Genomic DNA, 25,444 nt, shown 5'->3' on the forward strand with positions numbered 1-25,444 from the left:
ATATATATATATATATATATATATATATATATATATATATATATATATATATATATATATATATATATATATATATATATATATATATATATATATATATATATATATATATATATAAAATAAATATATAAATAAATATATATATATATATATATATATATATATATATATATATAGATAGATATATATAGATATATATATATATATATATATATATATATATATATATATATATATATATATATATATATATATATATATATATATAGAGAGAGAGAGAAAAAAAAAAAAAAAAAAAAAAAAAAGACAGATAGAAAAAAAAAAAAAAAAAAAAAAAAAAAAAAAAAAAATAGATATATATATATATATATATATATATAGATATATATATATATATATATATATATATATATATATATATATATATATATATATATATATATATATATATATATATATATATATATATATATATATATATATATATATATATATATATATATATATATATATATATATATATATATATATATATATATATATATATATATATATATTTATATATAATTTATCAGCAAGAAATCAGGATTTATGGGACCGGTGCCCAGCATCATATTTAGGTTAGGCCTCGTCATGATTTGAAGAACGGTCAGAAATAAAAAAAAAAGATTTTTCAACTAAGAGCAGGGGAAATAATAATAAGGTACTTAAAAAAATAATTATTACGTATATGTGGGGGGGGGGGCTTCCTTAGCCCCTACCTTCTTCGGGTAAAGGTTTAGTTCATGCACCATTTTTTTAAGAACGACTGGTGAAACACAAGGGCCATTGAATTGAAATATTAAGCTTTTTTAAAGCCATAAAAACTTTATTCTTTTTAATAGGCAAATTTTTTATTTTGTTGGACAGTGTAATAGCTTAATAGTATTGTTACAAGTCTTTAAATATACGAGTGAATTTATATCTTGAGCTATAATTCCTTTTTATTTTACACCGCCTATTAATAGCTATATTTTAGAATTTTTTTTTAAATGTAGCATTTTTCGATAACCTTTTAAATACAAAGGTATGGCACTTTAGCTAAAAGACATATCGTATATTTAAACAAGACATCAGGTCAACGGGGAACACTAAGGAGGATAAAGTATTTCCTACCTTACCTCCCCTGAAGTTAGCGACGAATTAAAAAAAAACTGAGGTAGTTCATCTATAATCATAATGAAAAAAAATTTGGTGCAAAATAAATAATAACTTAAAAGAAAAGTGGAAGTAAAACTAAACTAATTGAGAAATTTGACTAAAGCAAAGAGTAGGCCTATATGAGACTAAAAAGCGGAAAAAGTCAGTTTAGTCTCTGGTAATAATAACTAACGTACTCTAGCATTACCCAGCAAAATCAAAAAGCTCTTTTCAAAATCATATTTCCTCATTTTTTTAACTTTAAAAAAAAATTTTGACTTTGTCTTAACTATCCTCTAATATTAAAATAAAATCAAAAAGACCTACTTTAGATAATTTCAGGCTTGATAAAAAAAACTAAAACTTTTGATCAAATTCTAGTTTAAACGAACTGAAATAAAATTAGTTTCAAGTTTGTTTTGAATTTTTCCCCTTCTGCCGGGTAATTTTGTGATGTCAGTTGTATTTTTTTTTTTTTCTTTTTTTTTTTTCTGCTCTATCAGAAAGTGCCAAAGAATCGCTTTAATTCAGTAGCGTGCTTTCATTGGACGAAATGACAGTCCATTTATGTAACTGTATATTTACCTCATTGCTTTAATTAGACTGTCTCCGGTTAAGTCCTTTTTCCCTGACAGACATTCTTCCATTATTTGATTCCTTATTGATGATAATTTCTTTTTTTCTTCTTCCATCTTTTCATATCCAAATTCCTCTACTTTCTTATCAAACACTTCCCTTAACGTCAGATAAAGAAAATTATCTGCTTTTAACCACTTTCGTAATTTTTCTGTTTGAGCCAGAGACAATTTGTTTTTCTTGCTTTCTGCCCTGGCGTTTAACTTCAAGATTACTAAGTCCTTGTAGTCCCAGCACAATAAATGTTTTAATAAAACAATGGATTCGTCCATTTTATCAGTAACCATTACTAAATGAAAATTATTTTTAACTTCTTCTACAAAGTTTTTCACCTTTTCTTCATTATCATAATCTTTTACAGGAAAACCAAGATCAAAAAGCATCTGGTTCCTTCCAATCTTACTCATAAACCTATCATTCTTTTTTTCAAATCCATCATCCTCTAACTTATCTAAAAACTGGAAGAACGTCAGATTTTTGAAGAAATTAAAAAAATTGTAGTAGCCATAAAGGGATTCAAATAGTTCAGCCGGTTCTCTAACTATGGTCACAAAAGTAGGGTCCCCAGATAAAGCCTGCTTAATTGAATTATGGTGCCATCTTGTATGTAAAGCCATTATGTCGTAGCCTAGATGATGCCACGGCGTCTGCTCGACCAACTTTATGGAGAATAGATCTGGGCTGCCAAGATAATTCCACCTCTTCAATGGTAGAATGACGTTTAGGTCATTTATATGTGCATACCTGAAATAAATATCTATAAAACAAAATTGTTTCGTGAAATGAAATGAAATATGTGTTTCTACCAATGAAAAATGCCAGGAAATGAAAGAAAGCAACTGTAAACGTTTCCAAGAATTTGGGTATAAAATTTGTGCCTTAAATTCTTGAATTTATCTTGAAATAACGAAAAAAACTGACAGCTGTGTTAGTTAATAGTGTCTTAACCTTTGGTTTTATAGCGGAGATTCAGTCACGTGTGTATTCACGTGTGCTATTTACTCAACGATATTTGTTCTGGTTGTGTATAGTTGTCTCAATATCGTAATGCTTTAAAGACCTGGGGTTAAAAAAATTTTTAAGAGATATATTTTTGTCAACGAGTTCGTGGTAACGAGCTGTAACTAAGGTGCGACTCGGCTCAATAGCAGCCGAAACTCTAAAAAATAGAACTCTGATGTCAAAAGATTTATCAAAAGAATGAGCTTATTATTCTGGTTCCAAATATGGCCGATTCATTAAGTTTAGTGTTACCAACCAAAGGCTATGAGCCTGAGAAAATTTGCCAGATTTTTAAAAAAGGGGGAAACACCTCCTAAGAGTCTAAGAATCTTAATAAAGTTCACATCATCAAATTCAGCGTATCAGAGAACTCCGATGTGGAGGTTTCAAGTTCCTATCTGAAAAAATGTGGAATTTTGAATGTTTTGCCAGAAGGAAGATCAGGATGCATGTTTATTTAATTTATGAATGAATGAGTGAATGAATGTACTTTATAACCCATCAGAAATACAAATCATGGCAATGGAGAGTAACAAAAAGAAAGACAAAAAGACACAGATACAAAAAGAGGAGCAAATACAGACTAAAAACACGAATAAACCAGACATTTTGAAAAATAAGCCACTCAAGGGATGGTAAACCTCTTTAAGTGAACCATAAAAATAAATAAAATATAAAAATGATAATAACACACCAAAAACAGCAAACTAGAATAAAAACAAAAAAGCGAACCACCCTCCTTCCAAGGGTGGTTCGACGGATATTCTGTAAGCTTGGAAAAAATCTTATCTGCAGCATCAAGATGATCTGACAAGCTGTATATTCCTAGTCCATTCAGGAACCCGAAAAGGAACTTTAAATATTTAAAATAAGCACTCCTGATTTCTATTTTATCCGATTGGTTCAAAATGCCCAAGGAAGAAATCAGGTATAGTGCATGAGGAAGAGAAACAGCCTTATGCACTTTCGCAAGATTTTTTTGTTCTTTCCCCGGGGTGATTGTATCGACCCAATTATCCTAGAACATTGAAAGAGGGCTCATTCAAACGGAAAAGAAAGTCTATGCCTTTTGAAATAAGATCCCCCATGGCCCCTGGGGAAAGGTGTTTAAGTTATAAAATTTCCCATTGTGTGCGTGTAGTGTAAGTTATTCGGAATTGGGCGTACAACTTTCGGGTGGGTGGGGGGGGGGGGTAATTTTCTGCTTGGAGATTTTACAGCAAGTTTCCGGGGGGTAAACTTTCAGGGGAAATTTAAATAGGCGGAATTTGAAAAATATTCCTATACGAAATTCTTTTTGTTTGTCTTACTTTCCCTTTACCGACTCAATTTTACGTGTGGAGACGTTAAGGGTAATTTTCCGGGGTAAATTTTCCCCGAGATTGAAGTATCTAAAGAATTTTTCCCTGGGGGTATTTTTCAATGGAGATGAAGACAGATTTCCCGGAATTATTTAACAAACGACCAGAAATTAAATATTAAAAAAACTAGCTTTTTTCAACTCGATGAAAGGAGCAACATTAAAACTTAATATGAATAAAAATTATTACGTATATAAGGAGGGTTGCCCCCTCCTCAACACCTCTTATGTTTACGATAAAGTTTAAATGTTGTCCCAGTTCTTTAATAAAAACTTCTGAAACACAAGGGTCGTTTAATTAGAACAAAATAAGCTTTTTGAAAAGTACGAAAAACTACAGCGTGAAGAAGGAGGTTTTGAGGACGGAGCAACCCCCCCCCCCCCTTACACACAATAGTTTCTGTTCGTTTTATATTTTATACTGCTCCTTATTTCGAGTTGAATTTTTTTTATGTATTTAATACCATTAAGACGAAAGCTTCTTATTATAGAATCTTGAGGGTCCCCCGTAAACGAATTAGAGGGGCAGTACTTCAAAAGCAGAACGAAAGGTCTTTTCATTTTATATTTTTAATATTGCTTCTTACATTGAGTTGAAAAAACTTGTTTTTTTTATATTTAAAACCGCTAAGACGAGAGCTTCTTATTATAGAATCTTGGGGGCTCCCCCTCAGTCTTGATGGGTGCTTTGCCAAATTTGCCTTTGATTGCTCTATGTTTTATGAATGCTTTCACATTATCTTTTTGAATCAATAGATGGATCTTTGGTCCTTGCATCGATTTATTCAAAAACTTAATTTTCCTAAAATATCCACTAAACATGTCAGTTTAATAATAAAAATTAAACCCCTAAACATACATGCGTCCTCGTTTTAGTTTCTTTTCAATAAAAATTGTAATTTCCACCTTGAGTTAATATATCCTCTGAATTGGCACGAGGTATCCAGCATTCTACACAATACTACAAAAGGGAGGTATAAATAGTTCAAATATTGTCACAAAGCTTTGTAAATAATCTCACTTATAATAAAATATTTTTATGCAGTTTGTGGCTTTCGTTACTTTTGAAGAGACGTCTTTAAGTTCCTCACTCATATTTTCTCATACTGAATTTCGTGGGGATTTTACTGGATGTGGCTTTGTCAGGAATGAGTTTGTAAAAAAAAAAATATATCCTCAGTTAACCTGTTTTCTTCAACACATCGAAAATATCCAATTAAAGGGTTTTTTGCCGTCCAACTGTTAGCTAACAATGTTAGCTAACAAAAATTTGTTTGGACGGCTGAAACAGAATTGTTAGCTAACAGAAATAGTTAGCTCACAATTCGCAGAAACATGATATTGGACAGAAAATTCAAAGAAAAATTCTCACCAAGATGTGTTGTTCTGAGTTTATCTCAGCCTGATAGTACCCAACTGACACCAAAGCTTTGAAATTCAATTAATAGAATATTTCAAAGTGTTCATATCTTATAGAAAAATAATACAACTATTAATGCCAGCAAGTGAAACAAAGGTGACGAAACATATTTATTAATTGGCAAAGTACATTGAATCTAGGTGAAACTTAAAACACCAGTGCTTAAGCTTTCCTAAAGTAAATGTTTATTGCATTTACATAAATTACCCCATGTGTGGAGGAAGTGGATAAACCTAGTAAAAAATTTAATTTGATTGCATAAGGGAAATTGTTAAATTTTTGATTCTATGAAATTGCTATTACTACGTGGCCATTTCGTTGTTTTCCTGTTTTTTCAACGGAAAAATTGATTTTTTTTCGATGAGATTACCAGAAAAGAAATTTCTAAAAAACTAAAAGGAGAAAGGAAAAAAAAATAAGAAATAGTAGCAGTCCTCGATTCTCTATCATTATTATAAGCATAAAAAGTACCAATTTTGCTTATTTTTGAATATTCTGCTTTAAAATCCCCAACAATTTCCTTCAGGAAGTATTCTATTTGTTAGAGAAATCCTCTAACAATGTTAGGTAACAATTTTTAGTTGGACGAAGGAAAAACGGTTGTTGGGAAAAATGTTAGCTAACAGTTTTCGGTTTGACGGCGCAAAAAACCCTTAAATATGCGGTTTTAGCTACTTCAGCTCCTTCTTCTACTTGTAATGTGAATTTTGTAGTGCGTATTTGAGAAAATAATTATTCGCAAAGATCGTCTAATTCATCGTCCTGAAAGGAGTGTTTAGCAGCATCACGAAAGGGTTAAGCTATTTTGTACGACTGCGTAGTTTTAATTTTCATTAGATTTTTTTGTCAATCCTGACTAATGTTTGCACCTCCCCTTAGACTAGTCTGTGGCCCCCCTAAGGAGGCGCCTCCTAGTTTAGAAAATACTGTCCTAATGCATCTATTGGGTGTTTCGTATTCCTGCAAAATTGTGAAAACACTTAGAAAAATATTCGTTCGTAACTGGGTTTTTCAGGGAATGTCTTTTGATTTTGGACGTAAAATTATAATTAACCATATTAGTGGTTACACAGCGTGAAAAGAGACCCAAAAAAAACTGATCAGAAGAACTAGTAAGATTGCATCAACTAAGCTACAAACCTACAAATCATGTTTTTGTTTGAAGTTAGTTTGGCATAAAACCGCAAAGGATGGCGCCCTGCAGCGCCAAACTTATTCAATATAGTCTCTAAACAAGTATTTTAGGCTTCGAGCCAGAAAAGTTGCGGAAAAGAAAAATGCGAATCATTTTCAGCTGTCCTTAAAGCAACTTAATTTAGATTCCAAAGCTTTTTATTTATTTATTTTTTTTTAATTCCCATATTCGTTTTTCTTGTAATTACCGCTTCTGGGCTCTTATGCAATTTACAGTAAGGAATATTTGACTCATTTTTCAAAGGTGACAATGTGCGAAAACCTCTTCAGGTATTCTTCAGGTAATAATTTCGGACACATTTGTGAGCTTACATTTTTTTTTCTTTTTTTTTTAAGGGGGAAAAGCTATTGGAAATTTTTCTAGAGAAAAGAGTGGGAAGAAGTTTTAAAAGAAAGGTTCCTGTAGCAAGAAAATGTAAATTTTCACCAAAAAACTGAAAAATAATGCAATTTCCATTATATATATATATATATATATATATATATATATATATATATATATATATATATATATATATATATATATATATATATATATATATATATATATATATATATATATATATATATATATATATATATATATATATATATATATATATATATATATATATATATATATGGAAATAGAAGGAGCATATTCCATTTGAATCATGATAAAACAACAGACTGGTAGGTAACACTTGACCCCACCCATCTAGTAAAACAAAGAGTCTCCAATGGTGCTCACGATCACCCACCCCTCTCTCTTTTTTGTGTAGGTAAGCATAATAATTTTATTTTTGTAAAATTATATATATATGTATATATATATATAATTTTCTAATTATCTAATCTAATTTCTAATAATCTAATTTCCCAATTATCTTAAAATATTTTTACAATAAGAGGAGAGCCATTACCCCGCAGCATACATGTTACAAGCGTAGTCCAGCCATATTTCTCAGAATCAGGGAAGATTAGCTATTAAATTTTATCCCTCCATCTAAATCTTTGATTAGCCTATTTATCTGATTGAAATTTGTCGGTTTGAAAATAAAGCTCGGTTGCCTCCCACCTTGTGTATCTGCATGACTTAGTTAAATAAAGCTATATTAACTGTTTATTTTGTAAAGAATATGTGCATTTTTAGGTACGAATGCATCACCGCATGGTATTATGGCTTCTAAAATTACGAAGCAAAGTTCATAGTTGTCCGATAATTCCAAACCTATTGGCTATCTCAAATTTTTCTCTCGATCGCATTTTGGCTCTTTTTCAGCCAAAATAATTTCTTTTTGCCTGTGACAGGTTTTGATGAAGATTTCAAATAAATTGCCTAAATTTAAAGTTCGTATAAGAAGTTCATAAATATAAAATACGATTTAAATGTAAGATATAATTACAATATAGACACAATTAAAATATGCAATATATTTTAAATTACAATTTTAAGATATTTCACGCTTGCAATTAAACATTACGGTTTGCAATACTTTTAGATTTTCACTAATACATTTTACAAAGATAGGTTATAATTTATATGTACAATTACAATTTAAATGCAATATAATTGCAAAGATACTATTTTTACACTCAGTCATGAGTATCACTATCTGCAACTAATTTATCTAATGTAGTGTGATTTGAATAACCAGATCAACACTGTCCCTACGCCTTAAGCAATCATTTACCACCTGCTCTTTTTTCTAATTTATTCGTCTATTGTCTATAATTTGTCACAAGCCTACTATGATGAAATGATGAAAAGATTATTATTTATTTTCCTAAAAATAAAAAAAAATAGATATGACATTCCTACAATTCGTTCTATGCATTAATTAAATAAAAAAAAAACAAGTTTTTTAAACTGAAAGTAAGGAGCGACATTAACACTTAAAACGAACAGAAATTATTCCGTATATGAGAGGGACTGTCCCCTCCTCAACGCCTCGCTCTTTACGCTAAAGTTTTTTATTCTTTTAAAAAATAAAGTTGTGAGACAAAGTCAAACTTTAGCGTAAAGAGCGAGGCGTTGAGGGACAGCCCTTTCATATACGGAATAATTTATGTTCGTTTTAAGTTTTAATGTCGCTCCTTACTTTCAGTTTAAAAAACTTGTTTTTTTTTAATTTAATTTCTGATCGTTTTTTAGTTAATGCAGCTTTTATTTTGGCTCACCGTAAACAAAATTTGCATAAAAATTTTACTCTTCTTTTGCTAAATGGCTGTCTCTAAATTTGGTTCTGACGTAATTTACAAATTAACTTACGAAACGAACTTCTATATTGGTATATTTTTCTTCTGGCAAAAAATACGTTGCAGATATAGTTGCAGATTTTTGCAGATAAGAGCTTGAAACCTATGTAATAGGGTTTTCTGATGCGCTGAATCTAACGGTGTGATTTTCATTAAAATTCTTTCACTTGTAGGGGATGTTTCCTCCCTCTTTAAAAAATCAGGTAAATTTTCTCAGGCTCGTAGCCTTTGATGAGTAATGCTACACTTAATAAAACTTATATATTTAGAATCAGCATTATAAGCCCATTCTTTTGATACACTTATTCACATCAAAAATCCGTTTTTAAAGGTTTCGATTACTATTGCGCCGTATCGCTTGTTTTTTTTTATTGTTTTTTTATTATGTATATGTTATTACGTATATGAGGGGGTTCTCCCCTTAGTCAATACCAAGCTCTTTACGTTAAAAGTTAAAAAAATTAATTAAACCCCTGAATCACAAAGGCCGTTTAATTAGAATAGATAGCTTTTTTGAAAGTACTAAAAAAAACTGTAGCGTAAAGAGCGATGTATTGACTTGGGGAGAACCTCCTCATATACGTAATAATTTCTGTTAGTTTTAAGTTCTAATGTTACTTCTTACTTTCAGTTAAAAAAAACTTTTTTTTTATTTAATTTCTGATCGTTTTTTAAATAATGCTTGGAAATCCGGCGCCCCCTTCGTAGAAATGTCCCTTACCACATCCTCCACGGAAATATTCTCCCTATTAAACCCCTCTTCCATCCCCCCCCCCCCACCAGAAAAAAATCCTTCCTGAAAATGTCCGTATACTTCCCAATAACCAATACAATATGCAAACAATTGACAAAGTTCATAACTTGCAGCCCGTCCCCTGGGATCTTTGGGATATTAAGTCATCCTAAAATATATATTTATTAAATTTTCGACTAGTTTGAACAAAATGAACATCTTAAAATTTTTATCGTGTGACTTTGAGAAAAAAATGAGTGTGAGGGGGGGAGGGGTCTAGTTGCCCTCCATTTGTTATGGTCACTTAAAAAGGGCACTAGAAATTTTAATTTTCATTCCAATTTTCATTCCTACGATATTCTAGGACCACTGGGTCGATACGATCACCCCTGGGGGAAAAAAATAAAAAAAAAATTAACACGCATCCGTGGTCTTTCTTCTGGCAAAAAATGCAAAATTCCACATTTTTGCAGATGGGAGCTTGAAACCTCTGCAGTAGGGTTCTCTGATACGCTGAATATGATGGTGTGATTTTCATTAAGGTTCTATAGCTTTTAGGGGGTCTTTGCCCCTTTTTTCGAAAATCAGCCAAATTTTCTCAGGCGCGTAACTTTTGATAGGTAGGTCTAAACTTGATGAAACTTATATATTCGAAATTAGCATTAAAATCTGATTCTTTTGATGTATTTATTGGTATCAAAATTCCGTTTTCTATAGTTTCGGTTACCATTGAGCAAGGTCGCTCCATACTTACAGTTCGTTACCACGAACTGTTTGAAAATGTTTTTGTGTAAATATATGTTTTTGTGTAATTTTTCAATTCGGGGCATGTTGTCTCAGACGGTACCTAGCCTCATGTGTAGATTATGTTGATTTGTTGATCAGGCACTAAAGATAAGAAAGGAACTATTGTGAAGAAGATTTGTTATGGTTTGGAATAAAAATGTTGAAGGGAGTTTTACTTTTGTTTTCCTGTCATATTTGATCTTGATGTATAGTGTATATGGCCCTGTAGAAAGGCTTTTGAATACACGACTATTATTATTATTATTATTATGTGTGTGACATTGTGTGTAATTATGTGAGTTAGTTTTACAGTATTGTGTGTGCGTTTGTGCTGCAATTGCTATGTAATTTTATTTTTATTTGCTGTGGGCTATGCTTAGTTTTTGTTATATATGTGATTATCATGTATTTTGACTTAATATGCAATTGTGTTTGTTTTTGCCATGGCCCAAAGAGGCTTTTGTTTTGCAATAAATATCTATCTATCTATCTATAGTACACACGGGCAATTTACTCAGAATGCGGGGCTGAGCTTAAGCAATGAATAGCTACTATTTGGAAGATGAAGATGGCTTTAAACGATTGTTTGTCTGTTATTCCAAAATTAATGGTCCTGTGTCAATTCGAAATTCTTGGTCAACCTTCCTAAGACCCTAGGCGGGCGTGCCTTGTTTGCCTGTCATTCCACGCAATCTAATGGTCCTATGTCAATTTTAAATTCTTTGTCAACCTTCCTGAGACTCTAGGCAGGCTGGCGTGCCTTTCCAAAAACTAACAAAACAAGTACTTGTCCAACAAGAGAGTCATACTTACTCCGCCATCTACCCGTGCAGATACAGTGCGCACAGGTATGCTACATTTTCGGGAGGAGGGAGATGCATTTTCAGGAGGAGAGAGATTCTATATTTTCGGGAGGAGGGAGATGCTTAGCCTAGAAAAAATCGGAAAACATGAGAAACGTGAGGGAAATTTTTAAGATGTTTCGTGAAGAAATAGGCCTGTACACCTCCATTTTTGTGTATCAAAACCTCCATTCTTGTGCATAAGTGCTAAAAGGAACTTGCACATAAACAAACAAATTTTTTTTCAAGTAAAAGTAAACAACCACATAAAGCTTAAGAAGAGCAGTAGTTCGAATATGAGGAGGGCTATCTACTGCTTAACCTCTTTTTTTTGCAATAAAGCTTTACATTACTTTATATTATAAAGCTTTATATTACTTTATATCATTTTATATTATAAAGCATTATATTACTTTATATTATAAAGCTTTATATTACTGAAAACATTTGTAGGTGCTACAAATATGCTACTGGTAGCCTTTTAGAACATTTGAAGCAAGAATTGTATTGTTTAAAGCAAATGTAGGCTACTTCACTAAGCTGATTGATTCCTGAGATACTGAGGAAATTCTTTTTTTCTATTCCGATTGCCCTTGTACATAAGCAGTATCTCATAAAGTATGTGACAAAATTCAATCTTTAGGAGTGGGAGGGGGCACGAGGAGTAGGCAACCCCCTTATATTTGGAATATTTTCTCTTTGTTTTAAGGTTTAATGTTTCTCTTTGCTTTTATTTGAAAAAAAAGTCGTAATATTTATTTGAATAGTTTCTGTTCGTTTTAATACCATATTCAGGAATAACCTATGTGTGAAGAGAGCTACAGCCCTTACAAATCTGGCACTTTTAGTCAAAAATTATATTTTAAGTGAATTAAAGTATAATTGTCAAAAATGAAATTTTACATATAAACATATATTATTACATGTATATATACACACACACCTGCTGGAAAATATGGCCCTAAAATGATTTTGTTGGACTCAAGTGCCCCCCTCTACATAAGAGAATCTATTAGCAGATACCCTAATAGATAATTTTCAACTATGTGATGCCCTAGAGTCGTTATTTAGTTGGATAAACAGCTTATGGTAACGGCTCATTTTTAATGGGCTAAGTTTATTTTTAGGGCGAATGATACAATAGCCTCTGAGACTAGGGAATTATGTAAATACCGTTTCAATGGTGCTCAGAATCATTGCCTGATAACATTTTTGCCCTATTTGGGCTAAAGTTACTATTTCACTGGCTAAAATGCTAGAATGTGGCAATTTCGTGCCTCTTACCTGATCTTTTTGTTACTGAAATACACCACTATAGATCTTTAAGGGTTCTTTTGAAAGGACACTCGAAATGGTTAAGAAAGTTCTATGTCTTATCCAGGTATACAGGCTATTGAGGTTCAGATACTGGAGAGTCCTTCTCTTGAAAAGTAAAAAACTTCAAATTTGTCTACAGTTGCTTTAGGGTTCCCATACATGTCGAGTTTTTTTGCATGATTTTCATCAAGACCGCACCCCTTTTTAATAGAGTGCAAGTCCTAGTTCGAGGATCCGTCAATTTCAGTGTACTAATAACTTTTAATGAGAAACCTTAAAACTAATAGATTATCCATATTTGCAATCAGCACAAGAAACGGATTTTATTATTACGTATACTTTAATCAAAACCTCATTTGTAAGAGTTCAGGTTTCTATTGACAAGGGTTGTTCTTCGATTACTTTGATATAAAATACGGACTGTTTTATCAAAGGCTCTTGGATATATCGGGGGTGATACAACACCCTCCTTCAACCCTGTTTTTATATTTAATTTTAATATTCGTATAGCAATGTTTCGAAAACCCTGAAAAAGCACACCCTTTCAATTATTTTAGTCAAAAGAATTAGAGGTAATCTTTTCCACAGCTTTCAAGAACAGTTCTTTTAACACTTTTTTTTTTAATTTTTTTTTTTTCAAACGTCTCCTATGGACATACGACATGAGGGCCAGGGAACTTTGCCCACCCGAAAAACAAGACGACTTTTAAAATTTTCATAAATAAGAGATGAGCAATATTCCTATTTAAATTTAAGTAAAACCAAAGTTCCTGATACCAGTGCCTAGGGTGTATTTCAGGCTCACTGGGCCTTAGACAAACTATAAATTGCTCCCACCTACACAAAGAACTACCGACTCTCCTTCATAATAGCTGATATACAATTACATATGACTCTACATAATTTATCAAGCCTTCAATGAATCAACATAGCATGATCAAGCTTTAAAACAAATGATTATATTAACAATTTATTTTATATAGACTACCTGTATCTATAGGAACGAAAGTACCATAGCGTTACATTACCAATTATGTAACTATTAAGCTCAATGTATAGTTTTTGATAATTTTAGATCGATTTTCTATCTCAGAGTTTCCAATCGATGCCTTTTTACACATTCTTTGGGCAAAATTGTTGATTTTTGAATTGTTGATTGAGAAAATGACAAAGAACGCTAATTTGCTGTAGCACAATCTTTTTGCTTCTGAAAATGGCACTAGAACTATTAATATCTATTAAAATGAGCCTTCTCCCAATTTTTCAGGGCCATCGGTTTGATATGATCATCCCTGGGAAAAAATAGACAAACAAATTAACATTAATGATCATTTTTTGGGGAAAAAATGGCAAATCTAGCATTTTTGTACACAGGAAGTTGAAACATCTATAGCCTAATAGGGTTCTTTCATATAGGCTACTGAATTCGATGGTTTAATTTTCATCATGATCGCTTGCCCCTAGGGGTATTTTGTACTTTTTTTGAAAGTTAGGCAAATTTTCCAGACTTATAACTTTTGATAGTAAACTTAAATTTAATGAATTTTGCCACTTGATTTAAAAAATGTTTGTTGAGGTATTTTCATTATTTTCTATAGCCTAATAGGGTTCTATCATATAGGCTACTGAATTCGATGGTTTAATTTTCATCATGATCGCTTGCCCCTAGGGGTATTTTGTACTTTTTTTGAAAGTTAGGCAAATTTTCCAGACTTATAATTTTTTATAGCAAATTTAAATTTAATGAATTTTCCCACTTGATTTAAAAAATGTTTGTTGAGGTATTTTCATTATTTTCTATAGCCTAATAGGGTTCTTTCATATAGGCTACTGAATTCGATGGTTTAATTTTCATCATGATCGCTTGCCCCTAGGGGTATTTTGTACTTTTTTTGAAAGTTAGGCAAATTTTCCAGACTTATAATTTTTGATAGTAAATTTAAATTTAATGAATTTTCCCACTTGATTTAAAAACTGTTTGTTGAGGTATTTTCATTATTTTCTATAGCCTAATAGGGTTCTTTCATATAGGCTACTGAATTCGAGGGTTTAATTTTCATCATGATCGCTTTCCCCTAGGGGTATTTTGTACTTTTTTTGAAAGTTAGGCAAATTTTCCAGATTTATAATTTTTGATAGTAAATTTAAATTTAATGAATTTTCCCACTTGATTTAAAAAATGTTTGTTGAGGTATTTTCATTATTTTCTATAGCCTAATAGGGTTCTTTCATATAGGCTACTGAATTCGATGGTTTAATTTTCATCATGATCGCTTGCCCCTAGGGGTATTTTGTACTTTTTTTGAAAGTTAGGCAAATTTTCCAGACTTATAATTTTTTATAGCAAATTTAAATTTAATGAATTTTCCCACTTGATTTAAAAAATGTTTTTGAGGTATTTTCATTATTTTCTATAGCCTAATAGGGTTCTTTCATATAGGCTACTGAATTCGATGGTTTAATTTTCATCATGATCGCTTGCCCCTAGGGGTATTTTGTACTTTTTTTGAAAGTTAGGCAAATTTTCCAGACTTATAATTTTTGATAGTAAATTTAAATTTAAAGAATTTTCCCACTTGATTTAAAAAATGTTTGTTGAGGTATTTTCATTATTTTCTATAGCCTAATAGGGTTCTTTCATATAGGCTACTGAATTCGATGGTTTAATTTTCATCATGATCGCTTGCCCCTAGGGGTATTTTGTACTTTTTTTGAAAGTTAGGCAAATTTTCCAGACTTATTATTTTTGATAGCAAATTTAAATTTAATGAATTTTCCCACTTGATTTAAAAAATGTTTGTTGAGGTATTTTCATTATTTTCTATAGCCTAATAGGGTTCTTTCATATAGGCTACTGAATTCGATGGTTTAATTTTCATCATGATCGCTTGCCCCTAGGGGTATTTTGTACTTTTTTTGAAAGTTAGGCAAATTTTCCAGATTTATAATTTTTGATAGTAAATTTAAATTTAATGAATTTTCCCACTTGATTTAAAAAATGTTTGTTGAGGTATTTTCATTATTTTCTATAGCCTAATAGGGTTCTTTCATATAGGCTACTGAATTCGACGGTTTAATTTTCATCATGATCGCTTGCCCCTAGGGGTATTTTGTACTTTTTTTGAAAGTTAGGCAAATTTTCCAGACTTATAATTTTTGATAGCAAATTTAAATTTAATGAATTTTCCCACTTGATTTAAAAAATGTTTGTTGAGGTATTTTCATTATTTTCTATAGCCTAATAGGGTTCTTTCATATAGGCTACTGAATTCGATGGTTTAATTTTCATCATGATCGCTTGCCCCTAGGGGTATTTTGTACTTTTTTTGAAAGTTAGGCAAATTTTCCAGACTTATTATTTTTGATAGAAAATTTAAATTTAATGAATTTTCCCACTTGATTTAAAAAATGTTTTTTGAGGTATTTTCATTATTTTCTATAGCCTAATAGGGTTCTTTCATATAGGCTACTGAATTCGATGGTTTAATTTTCATCATGATCGCTTGCCCCTAGGGGTATTTTGTACTTTTTTTGAAAGTTAGGCAAATTTTCCAGACTTATAATTTTTGATAGAAAATTTAAATTTAATGAATTTTCCCACTTGATTTAAAAAATGTTTGTTGAGGTATTTTCATTATTTTCTATAGCCTAATAGGGCTCTTTCATATAGGCTACTGAATTCGATGGTTTAATTTTCATCATGATCGCTTGCCCTTAGGGGTATTTTGTACTTTTTTTGAAAGTTAGGCAAATTTTTCAGACTTATAATTTTTGATAGCAAATTTAAATTTAATGAATTTTCCCACTTGATTTAAAAAATGTTTGTTGAGGTATTTTTATTATTTTCTATAGCCTAATAGGGTTCTTTCATATAGGCTACTGAATTCGATGGTTTAATTTTTCATCATGATCGCTTTCCCCTAGGGGTATTTTGTACTTTTTTGAAAGTTAGGCAAATTTTCCAGACTTATAATTTTTGATAGTAAATTTAAATTTAATGAATTTTCCCACTTGATTTAAAAAATGTTTGTTGAGGTATTTTCATTATTTTCTATAGCCTAATAGGGTTCTTTCATATAGGCTACTGAATTCGATGGTTTAATTTTCATCATGATCGCTTGCCCCTAGGGGTATTTTGTACTTTTTTTGAAAGTTAGGCAAATTTTCCAGACTTATAATTTTTGATAGTAAATTTAAATTTAATGAATTTTCCCACTTGATTTAAAAAATGTTTGTTGAGGTATTTTCATTATTTTCTATAGCCTAATAGGGCTCTTTCATATAGGCTACTGAATTCGATAGTTTAATTTTCATCATGATCGCTTGCCCCTAGGGGTATTTTGTACTTTTTTTGAAAGTTAGGCAAATTTTCCAGACTTATAATTTTTGATAGTAAATTTAAATTTAATGAATTTTCCCACTTGATTTAAAAAATGTTTGTTGAGGTATTTTCATTATTTTCTATAGCCTAATAGGGTTCTTTCATATAGGCTACTGAATTCGATGGTTTAATTTTCATCATGATCGCTTGCCCCTAGGGGTATTTTGTACTTTTTTGAAAGTTAGGCAAATTTTCCAGACTTATAACTTTTGATAGTAAATTTAAATTTAATGAATTTTCCCACTTGATTTAAAAAATGTTTGTTGAGGTATTTTCATTATTTTCTATAGCCTAATAGGGTTCTTTCATATAGGCTACTGAATTCGATGGTTTAATTTTCATCATGATCGCTTGCCCCTAGGGGTATTTTGTACTTTTTTTGAAAGTTAGGCAAATTTTCCAGACTTATAATTTTTGATAGTAAATTTAAATTTAATGAATTTTCCCACTTGATTTAAAAAATGTTTGTTGAGGTATTTTCATTATTTTCTATAGCCTAATAGGGTTCTTTCATATAGGCAACTGAATTCGATGGTTTAATTTTCATCATGATCGCTTGCCCCTAGGGGTATTTTGTACTTTTTTGAAAGTTAGGCAAATTTTCCAGACTTATAACTTTTGATAGTAAATTTAAATTTAATGAATTTTAAACTTACAACGAATAAAAATTGTCGCTTTGTAGATTAGGCCTACACTAGATATACCTACACAACTAACTCAGATAAATGGATTCGTTATATTTTCCCAGAAAAAAAACAGAAATTACCTCACAAAAACATGGTTTTCTAAAGCATAGGCTTCAAATGGTTGTGGTAGGTACCTTCCCACTTGATTTAAAAAATGTTTGTTGAGGTATTTTCATTGAAAGATGGCTTTTTTGGAGTTTTCGTTGAATAAATTGAAAAAAATACCCCTCAAAATCTTGAAAAATACATTTTTCTAATATTCCTTAATGAGTGTCATTGCTCCTAGAAGTAGAAAATTCCATGAGTACGCAACGAAAAATGAAACATAGTTTATAAGTCTGCCAGTAATCTTTTGCCGACAATAATATTGATATCCTTTTCATTTTAATTCTCTAAAAATCTCCAGCAAGTTCTTGTAATTCTACAAGTATTGGAAAGTGTCATGAGTTAATGTATTTAGCTGGTTTTATAGACATTTCTTACGTAATCTGCGAAACAATAATTTCTAATCAATTTTCAATTTCTGTAAGAATTTTTTTTTCTATTTTTGTAGGTTTTATTTCCTACCTTCCTTAAATTTCCTTCAAGATATGTGCAACTTTGTCACATAATTAAATAGTCTGAGGGGAGTGTTGTTACTTGAATCGTTGAGTATCTGCACATAAAAAGCTGAATTATTTTCCTGAAAATGAAAATAAACAAATAACATTTGTTTTATCAAATTTCTTTTAGAATAAATATAAAAAACAAGTTTTTTTTCAACTGAAAGCAAGGAGCAGCACTAAAACTTAAAACGAACAAAAATTACCACATATAGAGAGGGTTCTCCCCCTCCTCAATACCTTACTTTTTAAGCTAAAGTTGGAATTTTTTTCCTATTTTTTAAGAATGACATCTGAATCACAAAGGCCGTTTAATCAGAATAAATATCTCTTTTGAAAGTCTTAAAAAAACCTTAGCGTACAGAACGAGGCATTGACAAGGGGGCAAAACCCCTCATATACGTTATAATTTCTGTTTTTTTAATGTTGCTCATTACATTAAGTAGAAAAACTTTTTTTTAATATAATTTCTGATCGTTTTTTAAATAATGCTGGGAAATCCGGAGCCTCCTTCATGGAAAATACTCTTCCCCCATGAAAAATTGCGTCATGGAAAGTCCTACGACGTAACCCCGTCCCCCGACCCCTCCACCAGACCCCTCCTGAAAATGGCTGTATACTTCCCAATAACCAAAACTAGCCTATGTGTAAACAACGGGTAGAGTTCATAACTTGCAGCCCTACCCCCGGGGATTGTGGGGGATTGAGTTATCCTAAAAGAGATAGTTATTAGATTTTTTGACTATGCTGAACAAAATGACCATCTCAAAAGTTTAATTGGGTAACTTTTGGAAAAAATGAAAGTTCTTTAGGGACTAGAACTTTCAATTTCCCTTTGAATTTCGAAAGTCAATATTTCGGGTCAATACGATCACCCCTTGAAAAACAACAAATAAACACGCATCCGTGATCTTTCTTCTGGCAAAAAAAATTGCAAAATCCACATTTTTGCAGATAGGAGCTTGAAACCTCTACAGTAGGGTTATCTGATGCTCTGAATCCGATGGTGTGATTATATGACTTTTAGGGATTGTTTCCACTTTTTTCAGAAAGTTCGCCCTTTTTTCAGAAGGCAAATTTTCTCAGGCTTATACCTTTGCATGGGTAACAGTAAACTTGATGAAACTTATATATTTGAAATCAGCGTAAAACTTATATTCCTTTGATGTATCTATTGATATCAAAATATCGATTTTTTTCAGTTTTAGTTTGAGCCGGGTCACTCCTTACTTACAGCTCGTTACCACGAACTGTTTGACACATTTTGTGGTTTTCTTTACTAAGGTGGCTGGGTGGGAGAGCTTACGAAAGACGGATTGTAAACTTGCAGTTTACATTTCGGCCACAGAGACTATACTGGCACCGTTATTGTGCTTTCAAGCTATTGCACTCCAATGGCACTGTACGATGAAGTCATTAAGACAGAACTATTCGAACACGTAGGAGGAGGTATTAGCTTCTAAATGAACCATTAAACAACTCTCTCAGATCTTGCGGTAATCCATAAGCACATACAGAAAAAGAAATTAGAATTTAATGTTGAGGTGCATGCTAACCATGCAAAAAAAGAACATTTTTCTAGATGGGGATAAAAACCTCCAGTTCAGGGTTTTCGATCATAACGATTGGGAATATTAAAATTTTTTGGCATTTCAACCTCTTTGGAAAAAAACTTATATTTTACGGCACAAAATGGCAGATAAATCCTTTCGTTGTGACATGATCTCTTTTGTTACTGATGAAGGGCACTAGTTATGGTGATTTTCTTTCAAATGAGCCATTTCTAAACATCCTAAAAGCACTAGTTCAACGTAAACACCTTGCGACGAAAAAATGAAAAAAGGGAGATACATTAGTGCATCCCAGGCAAAAAAAGGGATTTTCCCTGTTGCTCAAATTAGGGGGCATTAATTCATCTGTATGGGTTTTCTGACCATGATGACTCCAATGGCATGTTTTTCATTCTGACCCGACACCATTTTCGTGGGGTTTCTGGCTCTTTTCAAAATTTCCTTAGATTTGTAAAATAAACTTTTACTCTTAAGATAAATCGAAATAATAGTTGCCATTCCATAATCAGCTTCTAATGGAAGTAGGATAAAAACAGGGATATTTTGGTGCCCACAATCAATCTTGCAGCCCTCCCTCTGCAGTCAGATCTGGTCGTCCAGATCTGACGCATATCTGACGGGGGATTACAAAAACAATTAAAAAACTTATCAAAAATGTGTTTATTTTCATTTGTGTTACGTTTTTACGACTTAGAAAAACAATTTGAGGGGGAGGGGATTCGAACTCCATAGCCACTTTTTCTGGATATGGCCCTGTATTGTATAGTTTTGGATGATTTTGTTTTGCTTTTTCACATTATTATGCATTGAGTAATTTAAAGGAGATAAGGCATTTGGAAAACAGATTTTTAAAAAAGGATGCCAAATGTTACTTAATCAATAAGATTGCCTAAATTGACCTAATAAATCTTACCTTTAAATAAAAGATTGAAATATAGATAAGCTTAGTAAGCTGAACATAATAAGCTTACCTAAAAAAAACATTTTGAAGGGTTGTGCTGGCGCATTTATGCATCTTCAGAAATCCTATCTTTCGTTTTGGTTCACAAGTCGGCTCTGTGGAAAACTCTATTGAAGTGAGTTTCCTAAAACAAAATGTTTAAAACTATAATTAGAATAAAGATAAAACTAAAAAGGAATGCAATTAAAATATAAATAACAATAAAATAAAAAATAATGATGATAATAATAGTAGAAATAATAAATATAAGAATAATTATAAATAGTAATTAATAAAACAAAAAAGGAGTTAAGATTATACTTTCCTAGCTACCTCTCATAATTAGAGCTAGATCTATAGTTCTGCTATCCATGGGTTCTTCTGGGACCAGAAGATTTAGTTACTCGTAGTTACCTAAGAAATTTAGCTACCCGTATCTATATCCTACTTCCATCCGTATCTCTTTTCTCCCCTTGGAAAATGTATGTTTACACAATCTTTTGCTTTATTCTCTTGTGTTTTCCATCCAACTTGCATCTGTTTTTTTTCTGAATTCCGCCCACTGATCAAGAATATTTCCATCTAAATTAAGGGCGAATACTGCATTCGTGACTGCATGTGCTGAGTCATGTTTTTCCTGCTTCTAGCAAAATTGTCATTATCCCTTTCGTCTTCATCACTACACCTCATGTAAAAAACAAAAAAATATATTTAAGACCTACTAATGAAGGAGATGGCCTTACAGCAGTAATTAATTTTGCTCCTTGTATTTTACTGCCACCAAAGCCTGTGTTACCGTGAATGTCGATATTCACTGGTGAATGTCTGAAATACTTTTTTCGCCTTGGAATGAGTCAGCATTGCCAATCAACTTTTTAGTTTAATGCAGGGTATGATGATGACAGGTTAGGTTAGGTTTTAACTCATTTTTGATATTTATAACCAAATTTTACCCAATCTAACCTAAATTAACATAACATTGCTTTAACTTTTACCATCATTGCTTGCGTAAGACTGGAGAACCTGACTCACAAAGGTAATTAAAACCAAGCAGAAAAAAAAAGAGATTTCTGTAGACATTAACCAGATATCGGATGTTCACGGTAACATTTATATACTATGCTATATATAGATGGTCACATTTATATACTATGCAAGGAAACCAGTCATGCAATGACAGAAGAAACCCGCCAGAGACCGGTTATTTTCAAAGAAACCGCTATTAAGAAATGGAATGCAGAGTAGTTTTCATTGCGTTTTACGATATTTAAATTGTTGTTTTTTGGGGTTTAGGGGGGGGGGGGGGTGGAGGTACCTAGGTTAGGTTACGTATTTAATATATGATATTCTTTACCCAACTAATTCCCCCCCCACCCCTAATGTGCAAATATATAGCCCAAATTTGTTTCCATTGCGTTTACGATATTTAAACTGTTGTTTTTTGGGGTTTAAGGGGGGGAGGTACCTAGGTTAGGTTACGTATTTAATATATGATATGCTTTACCCAACTAATCCCCCCATCCCTAATGTGCAAATATATAGCCCAAATTTGTTTCTAAACTATTATATATTCATCCTATTTTATTTTATTTCATTAGCATTAACCAAACTTGACTTTTTAGAAGTGACCATCTAATGCACCAGTACCTATATATATATTATACATATTAAAAATTCTGAGGACCGCAAAAGAAAAGAGGAAAAGATTCCAAAAATTTTGAGGACCACGAAAGATACGATGAAAGAGACAGAATTATTCGAAGGAACTTGGTTGGAGAATGATGGAATGTAAAATTAAGTTTTCCAAAAGGGCTTTTAACGCGGAAACACCGCCAAATAACGCTTTTTAAATTACCGCAGACGAAACGTTCTCTGAAGTACATTTTGTTGACACTGCTTTTGGTCGATGGGTCAACAACTGAAACACGGACTGGTTTGCTGCCAATAAGTCAATAACCGGTTGGATACAAATTTAAGTGATTGCAATCATAGTTTTAATTTTTGCTCATTTTGTTGATTTTATAAAAACCGAATTTCAACAGAAATCATACATACATGTTTTAACTTTAAACACTATAACTCTTTGATTGTTTTCATTATTTTTTGGTAAGCTCAACTTGTCCTGCGGGAAATCAACCCCCTTCCCATCGGCTCATTACTTTAGTTCTCAAAATATGTTACAAATAACGACTATGTTTTTTTCGTTACCAAAATGGAAGATTTGAAGCTTTTGATATCGAAATAGTTATTGCCATTTCACATTAGTTTGGATTTTTGTTCAAACGGTAAAATTCTCTTAGATTGAAGTTTTCTAATTTATTTCTACTCTTTTGCTTATGCTATTCTCAGTTTCAAGAGCTCTATTTTTGAAACAACCACAGACTATGCTACTCTTTATGATTTGAAAAAACATTCGACGAGTTGTGAATCAATGAGAAAATGGTTCAAAGAAATACTTTTCAAGTCCCTATAAACTGTTATCAGTTACTGTCTAAGGGAAGGAGTATGGAAAACTGGTAACTTCCGCAGTTTAACATAGGTTTAGCTGCAATTCAGGAACACTAGCACCAAGAACTGTGCAGTTTTACTCAGAAGAGCAAAAAAAATTCAAAACAACCGTGATTTTTATTTGGAAAACTCAGATAAAAAAAAAAAAAAAAAAAAAAAAAAAAAAAAAAATGTACAGGTTGTGCCTTTTCACTAAAAATAATCTTGAAATTTTTGAACCCAAATAAAAAAAAATAAATAAAAAAACACGCACACAAAAAAAGAGTCAAAATGTCATTGCTGATAAAATTGGTAAAATAGACCACGGCTAATATTACCGCAAATTAATATTGCTGCAAACGCCATGTTTTTTTTTATTTATTTATTTTTTTTTCAAACAAGAAACAAATAAAAAGGCTACAGAAATTCACGCTTACTTTCAAAGAACTGCAGTTCTTAGTGTAGTAATTTTGCTTGAAAAAAAAGTATACAAGCTTGCACTCCGAATCAAAGAAGAAGTTAGAGAAGAAGAAGATAATAATTGCTAAAGAGCATCTGAAATTAAATTCAAAAAATGAATTCAACTGAAAGTAAGAAGCAATAATAGACTTAAAAAAGAACAAAATGTATTAGGTAAATAATGGGGTTTAATCTCTTCTCACACCGCGCTTTTTTTATAATTCTGGAATTATGTCCCAATTATTTAATAACGACTCATGAAAAGCAAGGGTCATTTAATTAAGACAATAAGAACATATTTAGAGTACTAATTTTTTAGTTTGAAGAGCGAGGTTTTGAGGAGGTGACAGTCCTTCTCATATACGTAATAATTTCTTAATTCTTTTCTTTTTAAGTTTTAATGATGCTCTATACTTTCAGCTGAAACAACTTGTTGTTTTCTAAGTTAATTTTTTTTTAATACACAAAACCACATAATTCAAAATTTGACTTTGTTTTTTATCTTTGCTGTCTGTTTTCGAAATAATTATTTTTGACTAGATCTTATTTTTGGCTTTAAGATCTATTACGGAAAGTTTTATTTGCCTAAGCACAAAATTTTAGTTTTGAATTTGGGAATGGTTTTTCTGGAATTCTTTTCTGAGATGATGAAAATAATGGTACTTTGATACAATGGGATTATGAAAATTGTATCCCAGAGATTTTGGCTTTAGATTAATTTTAAAACTTTCGTTTGCACAGGATAATATTTTTCCAGTCGTGGCCCTAGAGACGGGGAGATCAGGATGTTGGGAGATAAGGCAAAACTTTCTTACTCCACAGTTGATAGTGCAGATTTATCCGTGAAAGTTTCATTTACCTAGCTCACTAACTTTTCGGGTAATCAGATATCGTTCAACCAGTAATTTTAATTATTATGGAGAGAATTATGAGATATTTATTATTTTTTCTTTAGGAAAGAATTGTTATGTAATTTTAATTTGGGGTAAAAAATGAGCGTGTGTAGCCGGGCTGGCTTAAGGCGGCCTGTTTCTGCAATGAATTGTTAGTACTAGTGGTGGTAGTATCATCCTGACTAAAATAAACTGACTCGTATGAGCCTTCATATATTTTGGAATCCACTAAAAAGATATAGATAATTTCGGAGACCACACTGCCTTTCCATGACGATAAAGTAAAAGTTCAAAATAGGGATAAAATCCTTTTTAATAGACAGTGTATAGAAAATTCACAAAAATACCAGATGTTTCGTTTTTTTCTTGCTTTTCGAGAGCATTGAAGTTTGAGTCCATAAATCTGAAAACTAAAGGAAATTTCCTTTTATTCTTGTCATTTGAACTTGTAGTTTTAAATTGGATGTTATCACAAGCTCATTATTCACTCGAACAGTTTCACAAAACAAATATTACTCCATCGTTTTTGTGTAAGATTATATGCTTTCATTATTTGTCAGCTAATCCATTGGCACATAATTTCTAGCACCAAATGTTATTGCTTCGTGATAAATAACATTCCCAGAATTAAAAAAAGTTTTTCGAAATTGTAAAAGAAACTATTAAAGACTTTTTTTTCAGCAAAGCACTAGCGACATATTAGTGTTATGAGCAGGGG

At 31.5% G+C, this 25,444-nt stretch overlaps 1 protein-coding gene across 1 annotated transcript in view; it reads right to left on the reverse strand.

The window, feature by feature from the left end:
* The window catches only part of LOC148947544 (galactosylceramide sulfotransferase-like), a 58,730-nt gene that overhangs the window by 25,168 nt on the left and 8,118 nt on the right, over positions 1-25,444 (reverse strand). The window contains exons 2-3 of the mRNA XM_089095299.1: positions 20,919-21,032; positions 1,765-2,559 (exon numbers count right to left, since the gene is read on the reverse strand). Of these exons, the coding sequence (XP_088951425.1) occupies positions 1,765-2,559; positions 20,919-21,032 (909 nt within the window). The remainder of the gene's footprint in view (positions 1-1,764; positions 2,560-20,918; positions 21,033-25,444) is intronic.

The sequence above is a fragment of the Artemia sp. Qi Xiang Cuo genome, chromosome 10 (genome assembly GCF_049724085.1).
Source record: "Artemia sp. Qi Xiang Cuo chromosome 10, ASM4972408v1, whole genome shotgun sequence".
In the NCBI taxonomy this organism is placed as follows: Eukaryota; Metazoa; Arthropoda; class Branchiopoda; order Anostraca; family Artemiidae; genus Artemia; species Artemia sp. Qi Xiang Cuo.